At 44.6% G+C, this 22,819-nt stretch overlaps 1 protein-coding gene across 2 annotated transcripts in view; it reads left to right on the top strand.

Moving 5' to 3' along the window:
- LOC126473577 (arylsulfatase J-like) overlaps nt 1–21,238 on the top strand; it is a 282,841-nt gene extending 261,603 nt beyond the window's left edge. For both annotated transcript variants that reach the window (XM_050100722.1, XM_050100721.1), the window contains 9 exons: nt 1,575–1,699; nt 4,819–4,978; nt 6,279–6,505; nt 8,126–8,384; nt 8,476–8,633; nt 8,884–9,019; nt 13,168–13,524; nt 16,180–16,403; nt 19,380–21,238. In XM_050100722.1, coding sequence (XP_049956679.1) covers nt 1,583–1,699; nt 4,819–4,978; nt 6,279–6,505; nt 8,126–8,384; nt 8,476–8,633; nt 8,884–9,019; nt 13,168–13,524; nt 16,180–16,403; nt 19,380–19,739 — 1,998 coding nt within the window. In that variant the 5' untranslated portion in view covers nt 1,575–1,582 and the 3' untranslated portion in view covers nt 19,740–21,238. The remainder of the gene's footprint in view (nt 1–1,574; nt 1,700–4,818; nt 4,979–6,278; nt 6,506–8,125; nt 8,385–8,475; nt 8,634–8,883; nt 9,020–13,167; nt 13,525–16,179; nt 16,404–19,379) is intronic.
- The last annotated feature ends 1,581 nt before the right edge of the window (nt 21,239–22,819 follow it).

Below are 22,819 nucleotides of genomic sequence, written 5' to 3'. Positions count from 1 at the left end.
TGGGAGCATAGCTCCGGTTCAAAGAGAGCGATCATTTTGTAGGCATCTCGGTAACACTGTAATGACCTGACTACCTCTGAGTCGGTAAACGCTGTCTTCTCCGCTGGCACGGTGTTCCGTGTCGAGGTCGTGCATCGCCAAGGAAGCCGTGGCCCAACCCGGTTACATCATAATACGCGGCCTGTTGCGCCTTCTGACCGCCGCCTCCAAGGACCTGCTCCTGTGCTTCAGTTACATCTTTAGTGGTCTGCGTTCCAGATTATGATTTTGGACGCGACAGAGCCGAAAAATAAATATATGAAATACAACCAAAACAGCGACGGAATATTACAGGAGTGGCGGTGTGTCCTACATATCTACTATGTTCCAAGAAACGCAGGACAGCTTGTACGGGTCAAGGCTGCAGGCAGAAACTTAACAGCTGTAACCAGAGATACAATCTATGGAGTTCCGACCACGCTTCCTTGGGTAGATAACAACCACATCGCTGTCTCTATCACAATTCCAGGACTGAAACATGCAACGAAAACTTGTTGAATAACCTAATCGTATTTTTCATCCATGTTCTGACAAGAATGGTGCCATGCGCGTTTGCAGTGAGCCCGGGATTTTTCTTTCGTTGCCTCGTCTTTACATGAGACTGATATCAAACTATGGAACTTGTTTTCCATACAAATGTTGTGTATGATATTTCAACGAAATCGACCAAAGAACATGCGTCAGAAATAGGTTTGGGTAGTGTTCTCCATAGTTTGTCATAAAATGTTAGTGGTGAAGCCACAATACAGTGAAAGAAATTACTTCGCACGTGCTGAAAGCCGGTCCCTTTTCATTAACATTGGTGACTTCGATGAGCGAATAGAACACGAACCTTTAGTAAATTTAGATCTCGATTGTTTACGGTTTCGGCCGATAAAGGCGCGTCTTCATTCACAAAGAAAGCAACTATGTTACTCAACATATGCGAGATTTTTAGAGGACGTCACTGAGGAACATAGAGGAAAAAGCATGGCAGAGGCATTTTTTAGTAAACCAATTTGCAGCCGGTATTCTGTCGACACTGTTCTCCGTTGTTTTATCACATGAGTATTTCTCTGCTGTGAGGTCTGAAATTAACGTGCCTTATACAAACCAGGTTTCATAGAAGTACCTGCAATATAACGCTTATTTAATTGTACTAATGAACTGAACTTGTTGAACTTGTGTCCCCAAGAAATCTTGAGTATATTGCTTTTAACGAAATCGGCCAAAGAAGAATCATTGTTTTTAACACGCGTCAGAGATAGATTATGGTACTGATATTCTATAATTCATCATAAAATGCTAGATCTGAAGCCATAATACAATAAAAGAAGTTTATTCGCACGTACTGAACGCGGGTTCATTAACATAACTTCAGTGACTTCGATGAGCGAATAGAACACGAACTTCTGATACATTTTGTTTTCAGCCGATATGGGCGCGTCTTAACTCGCAAGGAAGAATATAGATATGTTACTGAAAGAATCTGAGAGCTTTAGTAGAGGTTAGTGAGGAACAAACAGCCTATAGCATTTGGTGTTGGCGCGTTGCAGGTGCAGCCATGTCCAGAACGTGTTTGTCGGTCGCAGCCGTGGTGCTGCTGGCGCTCTTCGCGAACACGTCTTCCACGCCCACGAAGCAGCGGCCCAACATTATCATCATGCTGGCCGATGATCTGGTAAGTACTTGCTCCACGATTGTTTTCATGGTCCGCTGCAGACCAATAATTGCCTCACAGCACCCAGGTAGAAATTCCCTCAAAATGTTAGCAACAGATGCACAATCTGCAGCTAATTTTAGTTCGGTTTTGTAATGATATTCACGACGTAGACTACGCTCGCTGGAATGAATTGTGCTTCTATCTATGTAGTCCATTACATTAAACTTTTTTAGGTCCTTTTAAGTCACACAACATGAAACATGTCTCGATGAAAGGATATGTCATGTTTCTATAATTCCGCTGATTGAAGCACGAACTTCATAATTACTGTTTGGTTTACCGACAACGTTAGACACTGTGGTAATGACATGGCACCGGTTTTTTTGAAACAAGCACATTTACAGTTGTCTAATTTTGCTTAACCGAAAACGAATAGTCCTTTTGTTGGTCTTTGCAGCACGAAATATATCACAAAACTCAGAGTCCACTGCTGATTCTGCTGATTTTCTGTAAACAACATTAAGGATAAGGGGCTTATTCATACATTGTCTCTGACCAGAAATCCGAACAGCGTGTCATATCCTCTACAGCAACAGGAAATGGTCCAGGTTATTTCACTGGTACTGTTATTAAAACTCCTCATGTCCTCGACACGCAGTCTGGCGAACTTGAGCACGTTTTATTATGGGTGAATGACGATTTACTAAGCTGACATGCTACGCGAAGCATTCTCACAAGAGGTAAAACAAGTATAATAGACTCTTCCACACATTTTGAGTAAGCTCTGTTCTCTTTTGATGAGGACTGACGGCTTTGCCATAACCGCCAGGCTCTACCTCGTAGCAAACTTTACAGCGCGATACTATCACGCATGCATTTGTGGATACACCGGCAGACCACACACCATCTCCACTGCAAGCAACGTAGAAAATTTCTTAGCAATAAACATCGTGGTTGAAGACAACATCGAACACAAGTAACGATTCATCATGACGCTGCATAAATTAAGGCTTTCTGCAGCATCTCCTTATTTCGTACTTTCTTTCACTTTACACCTCTTAATCGTCCGTATCAGTACTCTTCGTGGAATGACTCTTGGGCAACCTCAGCTCGTTGTTCATGGTTTTTTTCCATTTAACAAAAAATTATACCGTAAACTGCTAGTACCTGGGGATATTTCCAGACAGTTTTCTTTATCTTTCTTCTTTTCAGTGAAAAGTTGTCTTTACTTAGCTACCCGTAAGTGTAACTATACCCTCTTTACTCTCCCCACTATTCAGCTTTTCTCCATATAATCTCACTACCTGTGCAAAAGATTCGGCAAAAGCCTTCCTTCTCTCGATACTCATTAGGATGCTCAAGTACTATCTTCTTTCCAGTTTCCAATATGAACACGCGACAAAATAGTTGTATATCTTCCCTTTTATAGTCGCATTTGTCTTCGGACCAAATAAGAACATTCGAGTATTTGTAAGTTAATTTTTATATGTGTAAACTTTGTTTACATTATCTCTCTCTCTCTCTCCCTCTCCGTTTCTATCTCTCTCTCTCTTTCTCTCTCTCTCTCTCTCTCTCTCTCTGTCTCTCTCTTTCTCTCTTTCTCTCTTTCCCTCTCTCCCTCCATCCCTCCTTTTGTCTGCCCGTTTCTCATACTGTGATAACACCGTATAGATTTACGCTTTCGTGAATATAGTCTTATATTTAAAATTGTTACAAAATTTGATTTTCCTCACGAATAATATATTCCAGTTTCGATAAGGCCGAAGGTGGCGTGCACACAAAAGGTCATGCTGTACTAGAAATTATCTAGTACTAACCAGGCATATTTTAATCCAACAAATATTCTTCCTCGCGCTCGACCAGCACAAGCTCCTCCCTGGCTGCTGAGGAGCATGCGCCTCTGCACCAGATTTCTCTCTCCTGAGGAGGGACCACATACCGGCCTGCGAGACGCCCTTGTCCCCGTTACATTTTTTGACAGTGACAGAACCAGCGGCTCGAAACAGTATAAAGAAAATGTAGAGTAACAGTATTGAGAGAAAAAGCTCGCAGTGTCCATTTTATGGCACACTTTGCACTTTTACGATGGAGCACTATAAAACCACGGTGCCGTTCTGCACCGTTGGCCTTGGGATTATTGAGAAAACGTCTATCCTTGGGTTTACGGTCGGTTAACGGAGGCAGTTTAACAGGCGTCGTGACTCAAGATACGGAAAAGGTGGGTGCAACGTACTACTCCGAATGAAACAGGAGTGAATCACCCGTTAACAAGTCACGCCGTATAGATAATCGCGAGTGGCATTGAAAACTTTTACAAGTATAGGAATGCACTTGAAGCTGCTATACAACTTACGCACATGAATAACTGAATGTAATAACGGAATTAAGTAAGTAAATCTTAGTATAACAACTGGCAATGTAAATCGTTTTATTTCCAGTGTGATTTAACATCTTTCTGATAAGTGGAGATACAGGTCCAGTTAAAGTATAGGTCATTACATGTACTTGACTCCCAAAAGTGGCAAACGTGGTACACACAAGGCTGTAGTGAATAATCGTATACTAACAGAGTTCCTAAGAGCATTTACTGCGAAAGGAAAAGTTTGTGTTTCGAGACTTGTAACGACCCACACCTGTAATCAGGTTCATTACAGCGCAGTATCTCGGCACACGGTGAAACATTTATTTCGAACACAAATAGCTGAAATATCGATGACGATACTGTAAACTTCTACCTAACGTAATCAAAACACACGAGCCCATCCTGAAATTACGATCAGTTGACTGATAAACTGCAAGATTTGTGGAAACAAATTAATGAATGACTCGGCGGTTCGCCAGTAGATACGATGAAAGAATGTACGCGGTGAAAAGCAAAGCATATGATCGATAAAAGTAACAAACGAATTTTTGGGAGGAACTGACATGGAGATTAGAGAGAACAAACGTTACACGATAGTGACATCACTCATCATTTTAATACTATTTGTCCCTATTCAATATTGCAATATATCTTGCTTGATCTTCCGACAATCCCGGTAGTTTCCAAAAGCACTTAGGATAAGATAACCTTCTTGTATAGTTCCTAATAGCACTGGTTGTTTGCACCTGAATTTACCCTCTCGTCGCACGTGCAGGGTTGGAACGACGTGAGCTTCCACGGGTCCGACCAGATCCCGACGCCCAACATCGACGCGCTGGCCTACCACGGGGTGATCCTCAACAACCATTACGCGCCCGCACTTTGCACGCCATCCCGAGCAGCGTTGATGACCGGAAAATACCCTACGCATACCGGTAAGTTCACTATGGCATCCGTCCGCGACCGCGCTGGTGTGTGTGTGTGTGTGTGTGTGTGTGTGTGTGTGTGTGTGTGTGTGTGTGTGTGTGTGTGTGCCAACTAATGTTAAATGTATGTATTCATTCTAAGACCAAAAAATAGCCTGTCACTAATGCTAAATGTAAATATATACTGTAAGACAAAAAAAAGAAGGAATTATCCGAATGGGATGGAAATCGGTATGTGTGATGTAATTGTATAGGCAAACAAATGATTACAATTTTCAGAAAAATTGGACGATTTATTGAAGAGAAAAGTGAAAACGAATCCAGTGTAAAACCAGTTTCTCTCGAAGGGACAGGCAATCAGCAAACGGTTTTTGAGCTTGAATTATCTATATAATGGCAGAATATCGTCTATGGAGAGATGCAGCGACTATTGATTAGCTATAGCTGATAATTTAGTTTACTCGTAGTTGCTATTTAACATAGGTGATTACCGGTTTCGACCGTTATAGCCCATCTTCAGATCTTTGCAGATTAAGTACAGAGTAATGCATCTACTTGAAATGAAGCTGCGTATCGTGGAGAGGCTTGTAGTTCTGAGAAACTACGGTCCAAGAAGAGTCAGACAAAATTTTGCTTCCTCATGCATAAATTTAGCGAAATGTCCACGATGAGAGAGTAGGAGAAATTATTGGTTATACAGGTGTTTACAGACAACCGTTTTTCCCAAGCATGAAAGAGGAGACTGGGACGGGACGAGAGGGTCGGGAGGGAGGATGGGATTGAAGTGGTACGAGAAGTGACCTCCGCCACGCAGCATAAGGTGTATTGTGGACCATAGATGTAAACGCAGCCGAAGACATAAATGGCTCTGCACTATGGGACTTAACATCTGAGGTCATCAGTCCCCTAGACTTAGAAATACTTAAACCTAACTAACCTAAGGACATCACACACATCCATGCCCGAGGCAGGATTCGAACCTGCCACCGTAGCAGCAGTGCGGTTCCAGACTGAAGCGCCTAGAACCGTTCGGCCAAAACAGCCGGAGCCGAAGACATAAATGGAGATATATATGTAAATGTAGATGAAAGAAAAATCTACATCAGACATCAAAGTCACCCGCAGATGACTTTCCTCGGTCATCACTCCATTCCTAGAGGATACCATTAAATTAACACAGAATTTTTCATGCTTAACTAGCGCTAGGTGGCTCGAACTCTGAAGAAGACGAGATGCTTGACAGGAAATATATTAAATTGACGATGTAGCTGTTTCCTGTGGCGTGGTACTGAGGTGGTGTCTTTGGCAGGTATGCAGCACCTGGTGATTCTGGAGCCGGAGCCGTGGGGCTTGCCGCTGAGCGAGAAGATCCTGCCGCAGCACCTGAAGCGCGCCGGGTACGCCACGCACGCCATCGGCAAGTGGCACCTCGGCTTCTTCAAGAAGGAGTACACGCCCACCTACCGAGGGTTCGACTCGCACTTCGGCTACTGGAACGGCTTCCAGGACTACTACGACCACACCGTCAAGGCCACGGTAAGCGCGAGTCTTCAGCTGTATTTGCTGGCAGTCTCCTTCCACCAGTCTCAGCGTAGATCCAGCTATGCCTCTACCGCTTACTCTGCCAATGACCGAGACTCAAATCTCTCCCTGTGTATGCCACATTTACGTTTGCCACAATTTGATCGAGCCTCTTCAAACAACAGTCGGAGGGCTCCATTAAATATAGGTCGATTCTCTTCCCCAAGCTTGACCAACTGAGAGAGCAATTATAAATAATTTTAACCCGTGACGATGTGGCTCATGTGTGTAGGACAGCATTTTATTATGTCTCTGTGCCCTTTCGGAAGATTATTCACTCTGGTTTATCACAGAGGTTTGTTTTTAATGCCATAAATGGTTGATGCTTGTAGAGAGTGATACACACAGTCCCATTATAAATGGTCTTAATTCATATTTAAATGCCGACATTATACGGTCACACACGCAAGACAGAAGATAGTATTGAAGGAGAAGCGCACAACAGTCAGTCGCATTCCCATTAGTGCATTTCCGTTACAATTCAACAGACTCGCGGCAGTTCATGTCACCATATGTTCTTACATGTATGTGTGATACACAGATATACATATAGGTGTACGGGATATACACCTGTAAGAACATATGGTGACATGAATTGCCGTCAGTCTGTTGAATTGAAACGAAAATCCACTGAATAGACGAAATCTAGCTTTGCAAGCATAATAAAAACTAATGAGATTGTGACTGACTGCTGTGTCCGTCTCCTTCTTTAAAACCTACGGTCGATCTGCACAACAGATCATGATGGAATCGAAGCTGGTTAGAAAATATTTGAACTGTTATTATGAGTAGCTTTAAGCCGATCTCACTCCGGTAAGGTGTGACCTAGATTATTTATATTTGCCCATCATAACACTGATGCATTCGCACCATCCATTACGATGGAAAGTCAAAACGAGAAAGAGTGCTTCATCCTTAATGATCACACTGTCGGCGGTACATTGAGCATCTTACTTCCCACCAAAAATGCTTCACTTCTTCTTCATCATAATCCACTTTCAGTAAGGCTTCCATTTAAATTAAGACTTTATAGAGTATGATATATTGTGTCAGTTCAGCAAACGAGAAAACTTTATACAGAAATAACTTGAGTAATTATGAAAATTCCTGGCAGAACTTAAGGTAGCTGCCTTGCAGCTGCAACTGCTGTGGAACCAGAAAACAGAAAGAATAGAAACAAAGAAAATAAAAGCTAAAAGATAAAATAAAATGTTGAAAGAGGAAAGTCGAAGAAAATATAAAAGAAGAAAAGGAAAAGAAATGAAAAATGAGAAAATATAAAGACAGAAAAGAAAAAAAGACAAAAATAAAAATAGTAGAAAAAGGTGAGAAAGCAACTACAAAAGAGGAAAACAAAAGAAAAGCAGAGGGAAAGAGAAAGGAAAATGAAAAGAGAAGGATAGAAGAGATAACGAAAAGAAGGAATAAAACGAAAAGAGAAAACAAAAAAAGAAATGAAAAGAGAAAAAAAAGGAATAAAGAAAAGAGATAATAGGTTGATGGAGGGGGTGAGGGACGCGTCATTTAGGGCTGTATGCTCCTCAACCAGTGTAACGGTAGCTTCCGCGTTTCCAGAACTCTCCGTTCGCGGGCTACGACATGCGGCGCAACATGAGCGTCGACTACAGTGCGGCCGGCAAGTACTCCACGGACCTGTACACGGACGAGGCGGTGTCCATCATCCGGCGCCACGACCAGTCGCGCGGCCCGCTCTTCCTCTACCTGGCGCACCTGGCGCCGCACACCGGCAACCAGGACAACCCCTTTCAGGCGCCCGACGAGGAGATCGCCAAGTTCCGCCACATCGAGGACCCGGAGCGGCGCGTCTACGCCGGTGAGCTACCCCCCACTTGCTGAAGCGTTCTCTGCATCACCCGCAACGCTCTCGCATGTCTAACAGCCCTGTGCTTCTTCCCTGTTTACAGCTATGGTGTCACGCATGGACAAGTCGGTGGGTGATGTGATGGCTGCCCTGCGAGAGAGCAACATGCTGGACAACTCGATAATCGTCTTCATGTCGGACCACGGGGCGCCCACGCACGGCATCCACTCCAACAGAGGCTCCAACTGGCCGTTCAGAGGGGTGAGTACCGTCTGTTTCACTAATACAGCCCCAGCTGTACATTTTTGTCTGCTGCTTGATACCGCTTTACGTTAAACACAAGTCTGATTCATGTCCTAAGTTTATACCTCATAATCTGAAGATGATGGTTGTTGAAATGGTTCATTTCAAACGAAAGATAACAGTTACGTTAGAGGTTTTCCTGTTTATCACTGCAAGGTGATCTGCAGTTGTGGCTAAACTGACGGTGTCCTCTTGTGACGTGTTGCAGCAGAAGCACAGCCCCTGGGAAGGTGGGGTGCGCGCCGTCGCGGCTGTCTGGAGCCCGCTGCTGAAGAGGACCCAGAGGGTATCCAACCAGCTGATGCACATGACCGACTGGCTTCCCACGCTCTACTCTGCAGCAGGTGAGCCCTCCTCTCCTTCCTGCCACTTCTGAACGTATCCGAACGTCGCCGTAGTTGAGGTACTGGACTCGCAATCGCAAGGAACAAAGTCGGTACCACCAATCGGTCCTCCAGCCTCTTCCATAGTCTCCATACTAGCTTCAGGGGAGTGCCAGGTAGTTTTCTTAAAACAGCCCGGAGTCGATTTCTTCCCCCATCTTTCTCCAGTTCAGCTAAAGCTGTAGTAGGAATTAGTGTCCCATCACCAGTGAACTTACAAGAGCCAGGACGCATTCTCTGAGTAAGGATGTACGGAGACGGAATAGGGCTGTGTACTTTTACAAGCAATCGTCGCAACTTTTACCTCAAGCAACTTTGGGAAATCACAAAAAAACCTACATCTGTATGGCCAGACGAGTAATTAAAGACCGATCCTCCTCAATGCGAGTCAGCGCCTTAACCCCTCTGGCATCTCACTCTGTTTGTGAATAATGTCAGTTCGTAATGCAGTCTGTGCTGAAAGGTGGATATGGATCGACTCCCCAAAAAGAAGTGTATTTAGTCGCAAAGAACTGAGTTCACATTAACCTTGCCATGGGTCGGCATATTAACTTTAAAACTTTGCCTATTTTTCTCTCATGTGTGATTATTTTAATCCTTTATCCATGATGAACATCATCATACCGCCGTTCATTAGTGATCTAGAATAAAAAGATGTATTTAAATAAGTCCAGAAAGGAAAGCTGAACAACATTTCTTTATTACTTCGGCAGGGCTCTTCTTCATTGTTCTAATGACCTCGATGTCGACGGGGCGTTAAACGCAAATCTTCCTTTCTTTTCAGTGAGCCCTTATGTACCAATATGTATTCATTGTGTCTCGGCGTCTGACTGTAAAAGGCAGACTAAAAATCCAAGTTTTCGGCATTCGATCTTCAGTCAGTACTAGGATTTTCTTCTGCCATTTATCGCCTTTAAAAAAAAAAAAAAAACTCGTGGCAATGCCTCTGATATGTGGAAACAGCGAAGCTACACAGTGGTTTGGAGCCCATATTGAACTGTAGCTTCCCAGTGTAACTAGCTGGCCGCTGTGGCCGAGCGGCTCTAGGCGCTTCAGTCCGGAACAGCGCTGCTGTTACGGTCGCAGGTTCGAATCCTGCCTCGGACATGGATGTGTGTGCTGTTCTTAGGTTAGTTAGGTTTAAGTAGTCTAAGGGACTGATGGCCTAAGATGTTAAGTCCCATAGTGCTTAGAGCCATTTGAACCATTTTGAACCGGCATAACTGGCTGGGCCAGTTAGTGCAAAGCTAGAGGACGGAAGGTGTACCATTTCCAATATGACGGTGCCTAAAGACAATACAGTTTCCAGTCCTGCATCGATGCCCTGCGAATCGCTCTGAAATGTGTGATAGAGGATACGTTCCGTGCACTGTATAATCAGGTTTCTCCTCTTTCCAGTCACGGAAGGATGATGGGGAGAATGGATGGATGGTTGTACACCTGTGAGCGACATGCTACCTTGAACTCGCCGGTAGATTAAAACCGTCTCGGGCCAGGACTCTAACCCAGGATACTTGTCTTCCACGAGCAAGTGTTCAACCAACTAAACTCATTCGGTAGCGCACTTGACCGTGAAAGTCAGAGGTCCCTGTTTCAAGCCCCGGCTGTCACAAAGTTTTTAACAGCCAGCAAGTTCCAAAACAGCGTACATTACATTGCAGAGTGAAAATTCATTCTGGACATACTTTCTGCTTACAATTACCTACAAAACTATTACAGAATGGCTGTGTAGGCAGCTGCAGGACACTCGTACTTAGACCTGGAAGACGGTTCTTGGTGTTTTCTAAGCAGTTTCTTACAAGATCTGCGTACCTGGAATTTAAGATTTTTCGACGTCTTTATGTTATATTCTGTCGCCAGTTGAAGAAGCCTGTGACCATTCACGCCACTCTTCTTTCTATGAAATTGCTTACAGAACGCTCATGTGACCCCTCCTAGAATACTTCTCAAGTATGTGGGACCCATACTGTGTAGATCTAACAGGAAATGTTGATCGTATGCAAAGAAGATAAACACGAGTGGTCAAAGATATGTTTGACTCACAAAAGAACGTCACAGAAGTGTTGAAAAACTTAGACTATCATATGCTTGAAGACAGACTTCAGCTATCCCTGGGAAGCCAACAATTTTTTAATAATATTTCAGAACCAGGCGTGAGCTGATGCGGAAATATATAGTAAAAAAAATTAAAACATTGTCACTGTGTTGTCACCTAAGGCAATAGGCCTAGTCTGCGTAAGTTTGAGCTCGCTTAAGAATTCTGAGACCCAGTACAGCTTAAGGAACCTAGCAATATACTACAGCTTCCATAGTGACCAGGAAGACAAAATCATAGTGAGCATAGAGACTTTTAAGCCGTGATTTTCTCTGCCCTTCATGTGCACTTGTAATTGGAATAGCAATAAATCGTAGTATCTACATCTACATCTGTAAAGAGGATAGACAAAATGAAACGAGTGAGGAAAAAATTTCGTACTCCTTAAAATAGGAAAGCCAACTTACATCTTCTGCACCTGGGTGAAGAGTATGTAAGTTGGGTAGCCTATTTTAAGGTGCACTAAATATTTTCTGGGTTGATTTTATTTTGTGCACCCTGTACGTACTCCACAACAAATCAAACTGTGAGTAGTGGAGGGAACTCTGTACTGCTGCTTGTCATACACTTTTCTGTTGCACTCGCAAGCGGAGCGAGGAAAAATTACTGTCTGTCTATTCTGTATGAGCCATGATTTCTCTTATCTAGTTTTCGTGGTCGTTACGTGATACTGATGGCAGCGGAATCATTCCGTTTTCTGTCGCAATTGCCGACAATATCAAGAGTATTTTACAAAAATAACTTCCTCCCTCAGTAGATTATCAAGTGAGTTCACGGACAATTTCCGTAACATAGCGTCTTGGTCGAACCTAACAGCACACCTCTGAACTGTTTCAACGTCTTCCTTCAGTGCAACCTGGTGGCGATCTCAAACACTCGAGCAGTACTCAATAATGAAACTATCTTCAAAACAATTAATACAGCATAAATTGACAGAACGATAAAAATAGAAAGAATAATAATTAGGACATGTATAAATAAACAGTATAAAATAAATGGACATTGGAGAATAGCATCAAATGAAACAGTATATAAGAAAATAGAACCAGTCATGAGCACGATCAGGAAGAAACGCATCTCATTCTTTGGAAATTTGATGAGAACTCCAGAAAACAGAATTAGTAAAAAAGTAATACATAAATTGTGGAATAGCAAGAGCCACATTAAATCGATCACAGAAATTAAGGAAGATATAAAAGAACTCCAAACTACAGTAGATGACCTAAAAAACAAGACACGGAAAACCAGACTACTGCAAGACCCGCAAACCAGACTACAAATGAAAATCAATAAAAGGAGTACAGAAAGAGTGGTCTCTGATGATAAAAGAAAGAAAATATCTGAAAGAATGAAGAAATATTGGGCAGACAGAAGAGCAAAACACCTTTCATATAAGAATAGAATCTAATAATTATTTTACCTAAATATCATATTAAGTTATTGTTGAGCTAAATTGTATCCCTGTGTAACAACTTGTTTATAACTTTGTATTTTTGACTAGAGTGGTCCAATGAAGGCCATAAAATAAATAATAACAATAATGAGTCGTACAAGTGTTGTGTAAGCGGTCTCCTTTATAGACGATCCACAGTTTGCTAGAATTCTCCCATTAAGCCAAAGTCGACTGTTCGCCCTACAACCAACCTTACGTGTGCTGCTTTACAACATCACACACACAGCTACTCAACTGACGTGGCTGTGTCAAGCTGAACACCACCAATGTTGTACTCGAATATTACAGGATTGCTTTTCCTACTCGTCTGCATTAGCAGCTGAACGACATTTAGAGCAAGTTGCTCTCCACCTCACCGAACCGAAATCCTGCCCAATATCTGGTACAAAGGGAAATGCCGTGTGCGATGCACTTCACTATGGTCTGCACAGTGTGGACGCACACCTAGATAAGCTCGATATCGCGTGCTAGTTCGACGTAGTACGGAGTGGATGCGGCTTTACCTCGCCGACTCACCGAGCGCGCCTCTCACGCTGAGCGCCGCCGTCTGTCTGCCCGCAGGTATGGACGTGCGTGAGCTGGGCCGCGTCGACGGCGTCGACATGTGGGCGTCGCTGAGCGAGGGCGCGCCCTCCCCGCGCTCCGAGGTGCTGCACAACATCGACGACATCTACGGGTACGCGGCGCTGGTGCGCGGCGGCTGGAAGTACGTCACCGGCTCCACCGGCGGCGCCTGGGACGGCTGGTACGGCGAGCCGCGGCGGCGCGGGGGTGGGGGTGCGGGGCTGGGGCACGGCGCCGCCCCCGCCTACGACGTGGCGCGCGTGCTCGCCTCCAAGACGGGCGTCGCGCTCGCCGGATTCCTCACCGAGCGCCAGCTGCTCGAGAAGATGGCCGCCGTCACCGTCGGCAACACAGGTCAGTAACAGCGCCCTCATGCGAGCACTGGTTATGTGCCATCTAGACCACTACACCACCGATACACACAAGGAATCGAAAAAAATATACAACCACCAAAACCGCAACACTTTCCTAATACCGTGCAGCATAACCATTGGCATGCGAAAGAGATTCCAAAATAGTTTTCAAGAGAACCCTTATATCATTCTTCCTGCAAAATAGTGACAAGTCCAGGTAAATATGATTGAGGTGGGTAGCAGTCACGCCCACTTCTCTCCAAAGTAGACCAAAGAGGCTCAATAATACTGAGATCTGGTGAGTTTAGTGACCAGGGAAGATGCGACAATTCAACCTCGTGCTCACAAAACCAGTCCTGGATGTTGAATCACATTTCGATACAACTGTATCGAGATTGGTAAAGGAATGGCGAATTGCCATCTGACGCCCATAGAGGTCATCTGACCCGCCAGGGTAGCCGAGAGCGCTAATGCGCTGCTTCCTGGACTCGGGTAGGCGCGCCGGCCCCGGATCGAAGCCGCCCAGCGGATTAACGACGATGGCCAGTGTGCCGGCCAGCCTGGATGTGGTTTTTAGGTGGTTTTCCACATCCTACTAGGTGGATACCGGGCTGGTCCCCAGTTCCCGCCTCAGTTACACGACTCGCAGACATTTAAACGCATTCACGATATTTCACGATTTACACTAGACGCAGACAGATGGGGTACACTGATTCCAAAAATGGTTCAAATGGCTCTGAGCACTATGGGACTCAACTGCTGAGGTCATTAGTCCCCTAGAACTTAGAACTAGTTAAACCTAACTAACCTAAGGACATCACAAACATCCATGCCCGAGTCAGGATTCGAACCTGCGACCGTAGTGGTCTTGCGGTTCCAGACTGCAGCGCCTTTAACCGCACGGCCACTTCGGCCGGCTACACTGATTCCGTCCCGGGGGGTATGGGATGGCGGCAGCAAGGGCATCCAGCCACCCCTTAACATTAACACGCCAAATCCGGTTAACCATGGCCGACCCTGCGTCAATGCGGGACAAAGTGCAAGCGATCGATCGAATCACCGACAACGATCATTTGGGATCTGGAGGACCCAGTGGTACGTGTCCACTGAGCACCAGTAGCTCTGTACTACGAGCATCCTCTGCTGCCGCAGTACAGGACGACCGGCAAAAGCGGCTTAGCCCAATCGTGTTTGGACCCTCTTCTATGATAACGTTGTGACCGCTGCACTCTACTTCTTGCAATATTTGTAAGGAGTCTTTGTACCCCTGGAGAAATACTAGTGAAGTAAACCTGTTTGTTGTCTCACCTTGTTCGCCAATCATTTCTGCTCCTGTCCAGGTTTCCAACTACGACAATTGCCACACCACACTATAGCCCACCTCTATCAAGTTGTACACAACAGTGGCTGTGTCAACAGGAGCATTGTTGTGTTAGAACACACTGTTACCAATGGGAGACAAACGCTGTACCATGGTATGGCCCAATCAGCCAAAATGGTCACATAATCCTTGGCAGCAGCGCGAAGTTCTAGAGTATGGGGCCCATTGGACTACCACAATATGGCTGCCCAAATCATTACCGGACCCACCCACGTTTCGCTCCTGGTTTTAAACTGTGCCAGAAGTCGGAAACAGTGGGAAGCGAGGCTAATCCAACACAATGACTTGCTTCCATTGCTCCGTAGTCCAGGTTTTATAGCTCTGGCACGACGTTTTGCTGTTACAGACATTTGCATCACTGATGAGGGGTGTTGAAATTGCAGCCCGCAATGCAGCTCCGTGCTTTTGAAGCGCTCACCATGTCGTTCAGCGAATCTTATATTTCGTCACAATCCTCTTCAACGACCATATGTCACACTCACTCAACACACGCTTCAGCCCATGTTGAGACTTGTTGATGCAATAACTCACCAACAGCCGTTTGTATTGCAAAAATTTATTTTATTTTATGAACTCCTATGTGCTACCAGTTTCGGCATTACATTGATGCCATCTTCACGCTCCACTCGTCATAGTCGTAAAATCGCTATACACGGAAGGAGCCATATAACTGGATCCTCAGTCTGTGTCGCCTGGCCACCAAGAGCTGTAGCAGGATGATTGATTCACGGATCCAGTTATATGGCTCCTTCCGTGTATAGCGATTTTACGACTATGACGAGTGGGGCCTGAAGATGGCATCAATGTAATGCCGAAACTGGTAGCACATAGGAGTTCATAAAATAAAATAAATTTCTACAGTACATACGACTGTTGGTAAATTATTTCATCAAGAAGTTCATGCCATCTGTCGTCCCACGATCCATAATGGATCAACGAAGATGTTGAGACTTAGCTAGTGATGCTTTTCTGCTTTCTCCGTGTGTCTGGTATTATCTTGGTAATCGTGGCTCTGCAAACACCAAACAGATTGACTACCTTGGCTACAGAAGGACCCACCATACGAGCAACAACAATTTGTCCACATTCTAATTCACTTAGATCCGACATAATGCACTCAGAGCTACATAGAACACGTAGGATGATGGTATTGCAGTGTTTTGTGCTCTTATCCCGATTTATGGGCACCAGGAGTGTATTTCGGAAGTTGTGGGTTTGCCTGCGAGATGCGGAGCTGGCGACGCCTGCTGACGCCCTGTCCTCACCTGTGTGCAGGCGGTGTGGAGGAGCATCTGTCGACGCAGCTGCTCTCGGAGGAGACGGTGGCCAGACTGCGCCACGAGGCCGAAGTGCGCTGCCCGCCGCGGCGCGCAGACAACGCCAGCGAGGCCACGCAGTGCCGCCCCATGGAGGCTCCCTGCCTCTTCAACCTGCGCGAGGACCCCTGCGAGACCGTCAACCTCGCCGCCTCCCAGCCGCTCCTCCTGCGCAGTCTGCAGGTGCGTGCGAGCAAAGCGTCACTGGGGCCGTTGCTAGACTCCAGTATTAGACTTACCAGAAAGAAAGTTAGCAGTGATAACCCACGCATGTGGTAACGCCTCTTTCTCGCAAACTACTCTACTGGCCATTAAAACCGCTACACCAAGAAGAAATTCAGATGATAAACCGGTATTCTTTGGACAAATATATTATACTAGAACTGATGTGATTACATTTTCACGCAATTTGGGTGCATAGATCCTGAGAAATCAGTACCCAGAACAACCACCTCTGGCAGTAATAACGGCCTTGATACACCTGGGCATTGAGCCAAACGGAGCTTGGATGGCGTGTACAGGTACAGCTGACCATGCAGCTTCAACACGATACCACGGTTCATCAAGAGTAGTGACTGGCGTATTGTGACGAGCCAGTTGCTCGGCCACCATTGGCCAGACGTTTTCAATTGGTGAGACATCTGGAGAATGTGCTGGCCAGGACAGCAGTCGAACATTTTCTGTATCCAGAAAGGCCCGTACAGGACCTACAACATGCGGTCGTGCATTATCCTGCTGAAATGTAGGGTTTCGCAGGGATAGAATGAAGGGTAGAGCCACGGGTCGTAACACATCTCAAATGTAACGTCCACTGTTCAAAGTGCCGTCAATGCGAGCAGAGGTGACCGAGACGTGTAACCAGTGGCATCCCATACCATCACGCCGGGTGATACGCCAGTATGGCGATGACGAATACACGCTTCCAACGTGCGTTCACCGCGATGTTGCCAGACACGGATGCGACCATCATGATGCTGTAAACAGAACCTGCATTCATCCGAAAAAATGACTTTTTGCCATTCGTGCGCCCGGGTTCGTCTTTGAGTACGCCATTGCAGGTGCTCCTGTCTGTGATGCACTGTCAAGGGTAACCGCAGCCATGGTGTCCGAGCTGATAGTCCATGCTGCTGCAAACGTCGTCGAACTGTTCGTGCAGATGGTTGTTGTCTTGCAAACGTCCCCATCTGTTGACTCAGGGATCGAGACGTGGTTGCGCGATCCGTTACAGCCATGCGGATAAGATGTCTGTCATCTCGACTGATAGTGATACGAGGCCGTTGGGATCCAGCACGGCGTTCTACCCTTCTGAACCCACCGATTCCATATTCTGCTACCAGTCATTGGATCTCGACCAACGCGAGCAGCAATGTCGCGATACGGTAAACCGCAATCGCGATAGGCTACAATCCGACCTTTATCAAAGTCGGAAACGTGATGGTACGCATTTCTCCTCCTTACACGAGGCATCACAACAACGTTTCACCAGGCAACGCCGGTCAACTGCTGTTTGTGTATGAAAAATCGGTTGGAAACTTTCCTCATGTTTGCACGTTGCAGTTGTCGCCACCGGCACCAACCTTGTGTGAATGCTCTGACAAGCTAATCATTTGCATATCAGAGCATCTTCTTCCAGTCGGTTAAATTTTGCGTCTGTAGCACGTTATCGTCGTGGTGTAGCAATTTTAATGGCCAGTAGTATAGTTTGGAACCATGGCAGATGTGCTGCCTCTTGCGGAAATGCATGAACTCTATGGTATTACTTGGTATGTTATTTCGTAAGAAAATGGTATAACTTTGTATGTATGGGGTCTGTTATTTCTGATCCCGGAGTCCTTACGAATCAATCGAGACACAAAGGAACTAATGATATCATCTGCAAGTGGGCAATGATTTAAATCTATTATGGAAGTTGAAAATTTGTGCTAGGCTGGGATTCGAACCCAAGGCTCCGGCTCACTAGGCAGACACACTGACCACTATGACATCCAGAGACAGGGAACATTGCAACTGCACGGACTAACCTAGCACGCCTCCCAGCAGACCCAATTTCTCAAATTACCCACACACTATTATTTTAGTGCCCCTTGCACACTATCGTCATTACCCGTGACGTTTCCCCTATTCCTGTAAGAGTTCGAGCGTGGTGTACATCCGCACTGAAGTGATCAGTTGGTCTTCCTCACCTTAATTATATATGTCGTGACTATTCTTTCGAACATCTAATGAGGATAATGGGCAAGGAGCACTACATTAGTAATGTGTGGATAAGTTGAGAATTTGAGTCTCATGGGAAATGTACAGTTGCGATGGTCACAATGTGCAGATGGTACAGTGGTCAGCGCACCATCCTGGTAAGGAGGAGACCCGGGTTCGAATCCCAGTCCAGCACAAATTTCTTTCGGAACATATCGCTGTTTCCGAGCTGGTGCTCAATTTAAGACCTGATAGTACCGTTAAAATTTACTCCACATTCCGATCTATACGGGGTGTTCGGAAATTCCCAAACTTCTACGGACGCCACACAAGTGAGGAACGGATGCATAGAAGAGTTTCATGGAGGGGGAGCACAGCATGTTTTACGTTTGTCAGCGGGGTCGCTGATACATGTTGTGCTTCCGCCCTACAAAGCTCTTCTACGCATCTGTTCCTAACTTGTGAGGCGTCCTTTACGCTTGGCAACGAGTAAGGAACCCACTTGACAGGCATTAGGGATTTTCAACTTTTGCATATCCCAATTGCATTTTGCCGACATACGCGCGTAGTGTACTCATTTTACGGACGGCGTGCGCCGTGACCATTTTCTACAACCTGAACACGCCTACCAAAGGCGAAACTTGTCATCCAAATTTTAAAAAACCTCCGCAACCAAGACTGTATTTTTATGTCGAAGCTTATACTGATTGCTGTATCAGCCGCGATGACAGGAAGAAGAAATTTTAGAATAATGTGGTACAGTTAGAAGTACCATCTGCCATGCACTTCCCCTCGGTTTGCAGAGTTTAGATGTAGATGATGGTGCGAGTATGTTGTTGTAGGTAATAAATTTGGAAGTGTGAGATGATTCCCTTCTAGCAGGTAACAGTAGCAGCAGCCGTCATTTTAATCTGAAGACGTGTAAGACGCTGTGCATTGTTACAAGTGGTTGTTTGACGCTTCCAGGAGGCAGTGCAGCAGTACAGGTTGACGATGGTGCCTCCAAACAACGTTCCAGTGGACCCGCGGGCGAACCCCGCCTTCTACAACAACACATGGGCACCGTGGCAGGACGTGCCGGCCGCACAACAGCCGTTCCAGATGAAGCCTAGCCCGACCCTCAACTTGGCCGTCGTCGTCACGGTCTTCCTCGCCGTCGCGCTGGGGATCACGTCTGCCGTGCTGCGTGCCTTCCGCACCGAGAAAGACCTCGGAAAGGAGATCGTCAAAGCACTCGCTGTCTTCAACATCTCTCCAGCTCTTAAGGAAGAGAAGGCCATGAAGAAAACTTCGGCACGGCCTTCAGAGGATGAGGAGAAGAAATGACCCAAGCAGTTGGGAAGGAACCGAAGATTCAAAATTCGAGGCAGTCGCTCATAGCCTCGCAGTAACATTGCTTATGTCTGTGTGCATGTGTGTGTGTGTGTGTACAGGGTGACATCATAAATTGTGGTTTCTTGTCAGTTATTTGCCACATACACACACAAACTGCCTATCACAAACAAACGTACCGGTAACATTCTTGTTGGAGCTCCGCAATATCCAACAACTATCCGGATTGGATTCCTCAAGTGTCATGAGAAAAACTATGATACATTAAAAATAGATGTAACGGACTTTACGCAAAACGCTCCCATCAGTTTCAGAGCAGAGAGTGGAACCTCTGCTCTGTTGGCACTATATTCTACAGAACGGAAATGTAGTTCAGACTCCAACAGATTTGTTTTCAAATATAAAAGATCACTGGCCTTTTTTCACACACCTCCTACTGTGCAGTTCAGAGAATACACTTTTATAAAATGCTCTTTCATTACATGCTATGCACTCTTTGACAATGATCCACAACATAGCAGGAAAAGTGGTCCCAATTCTTTATATGCCATTTTCAGATGCACCTTAAAATGAAAAAAACAGTATTAGTTATCATACGAATATTGGTTTGGTGCCTTGGACAAAAGCAACAGAGCACAACAAAAGTGGTGCAGTTGTCACTTTTCCCTCTCACCAGTGTGGTAACATGGCACGTAAAACATCTGTAAACAATAAGTCTACACATGGTCAGGTGAGAATGTATCGCAGAGAATTTAACAGAAATTTTGCCAGTGACAAAATCACGGTCGTTCTAAATGTGCCAGGAGCACTGTACAGCCTAATGTAATTTAATTTATTTAAATGTTGAACAGAATGAGAAAGATCATCCATATTTTAAGATGTAGCTTTCGCGCTAATGTACAAAAATCCGGTAACCTGAGTAAATTATCCAAGAAGAGTTTAAAGCAACGCACCAAGATCAAAGTGATGTATACTTTACTATAAATGTTCCTTCCTATGATAATTTTATTCATATTCTCTTTCTCTCTTTTACTGAAAGTTCCTTCATTTTGAACCATTCAATACCAGATGTAAGAAAGAAAGGGGTATAAAGGTGACAGTTACAAATCACCATACAGAAGTATTTTATGGTATTAGGTTCCTGATCTACTACCTCATTGTGACTTACCTAAGAGGGGTCTTAAAGTGAGGTATACTTGATGTGATATAACATGTCACTGACTGCTGTCCATGGTCTTAAGCATACTACATGATATATATATATATATATATATATATGTATAATGTGTGTAACATATACATTGTATATAATAGTCAGACACACTGCACTGTACATACCAATCATTTTCAGCCTTTAGCTGTTGTTGCAGATTTCAGGCAGTTGAGTATGAAAGTGTCACAAATTCATTTTTCATTTGTAATATTGTTCACTTCATCGCTCATAATCACTAATGTGATAAGTTTCATGATTCTGTAATTTATATTATTTATATTTCACTGTTATTGTAATAAAATATTTTTATAAAATTGATCTTGTATTTTTCTTTCTTCGTTTTTAAACATATAGTACAAAAGAAATAAAATTGTACAAAAGTAAGGTTGTGGGTAGAAACTTGTGGCTATTAGAGTTTCTATGTTTTCCATATTTTACTTCAGACAAGTGCTTGGATGATTTCTTTGAATAATAGACCACAGCCTGCTTATTGTTCCATTCCCATCCAATCCAAGCTTAAGAGACATCTTTAAAAACATCATCATCACAGAGAAGTAAGCGATTAAACTTCCATTCCTCCTCCTTCGTTCCTGAGATTTTACAACAGCTTTCTCCAGGAGGATGTTCCCTTAATACCTAGTAGTTAATCCAAAAAATGCGTGATTTATTTTCTGTTTGACCTTTCTCAGACTACTAGACTTACAATAAACGGAAAATGTGTTTCAATAGGAAATATACATACATGAAAACCAGTAATATCAAGTATGAAACGAAAAATAAGTACCATTATAAACTCTAAAATTATCATAATACCAAACCAAAAAAGTTCCAAAACACAGAGGAGACAGAAGTGTCTAATGCAGTATCCATTGTACATTAATACTGTAGGCCTACTGCATTGAAGTCACCATGCATACTCAATGTTGCTTATGGTTACTACTGCGGTGGCACTTGATCTAGAAGTACTGTGTTCAAAATCTGGTGGTGAAAGAAGTATCACCAAGCTAGCTTGTACTGAAACCTAGATCTATATCACATCTATACCCTACAAGCCACCTTACAGCGTGTTATGGACGATACTTCGAGTACCACCACCATTGCCTCCCATTCGTGTTCCATTCATGAACAGTGCAATTTAAGAACACTGGCAAAAGGAGGAGATGTTGGAAAGTTCCTCCTTATCTGTCGTCTCGCAGCTTCAGCAGCGTGAGGTGAAGACCTACTTGTGGCCACGGTCTGAGTCCAATAACTCTTAGCACCATGCGGTGTGCGAGATAAATTACGCAACGAATTGCTCCATAGATATCCTAGGAAAGGTATTTTTGGAGCACCTACATTAATTTACTGCACTACAGTCAATACACAGTCATTCTAAGTAAGGTGTTTCTCTCTGGCACAGATCCTTTGGGCGAAGACGTGGCCAGCAAGACGCCATCATATTGTTGGCAACAATGTGGACTGAGATCCGTTAAGTTATCTTTAACGAAGTGTGAGGGAGAAATTCTCCTAATATACTCACCACAGGTGATTTCGAAACAGATGGGAAAAGTTGTTCGCTTTGTAGGATGTGAGTGCAAACACTGATGGATTTGAGAACATTTTATTTCCCAATAGTTCACCCTTATTCGGAGCAGTGTGTTACAGTGGCTCCACGCATCAACGATCACCCCCAGCCACTCTATATGTCATTGCTTTCCAGCAGCTCACCGTTCCTGAGACCTGCCTTTCGCCACCAGAGACGAGTGCTCTGCTTGCTACTCGTTCTGACGGCACACAATCAAACTTCCTGGGAGATTAAAGCTGTGTGCCGAACCAGGACTTGAATCTCGGACCTTTACTTTTCGTGGTCAAATGCTCTACC

This window comes from Schistocerca serialis, chromosome 4 (assembly GCF_023864345.2).
Source record: "Schistocerca serialis cubense isolate TAMUIC-IGC-003099 chromosome 4, iqSchSeri2.2, whole genome shotgun sequence".
In the NCBI taxonomy this organism is placed as follows: domain Eukaryota; kingdom Metazoa; phylum Arthropoda; class Insecta; order Orthoptera; family Acrididae; genus Schistocerca; species Schistocerca serialis.
The sequence above is the reverse complement of the archived record's forward strand: the minus strand, read 5'-3'. Positions and strand labels throughout refer to the sequence as shown.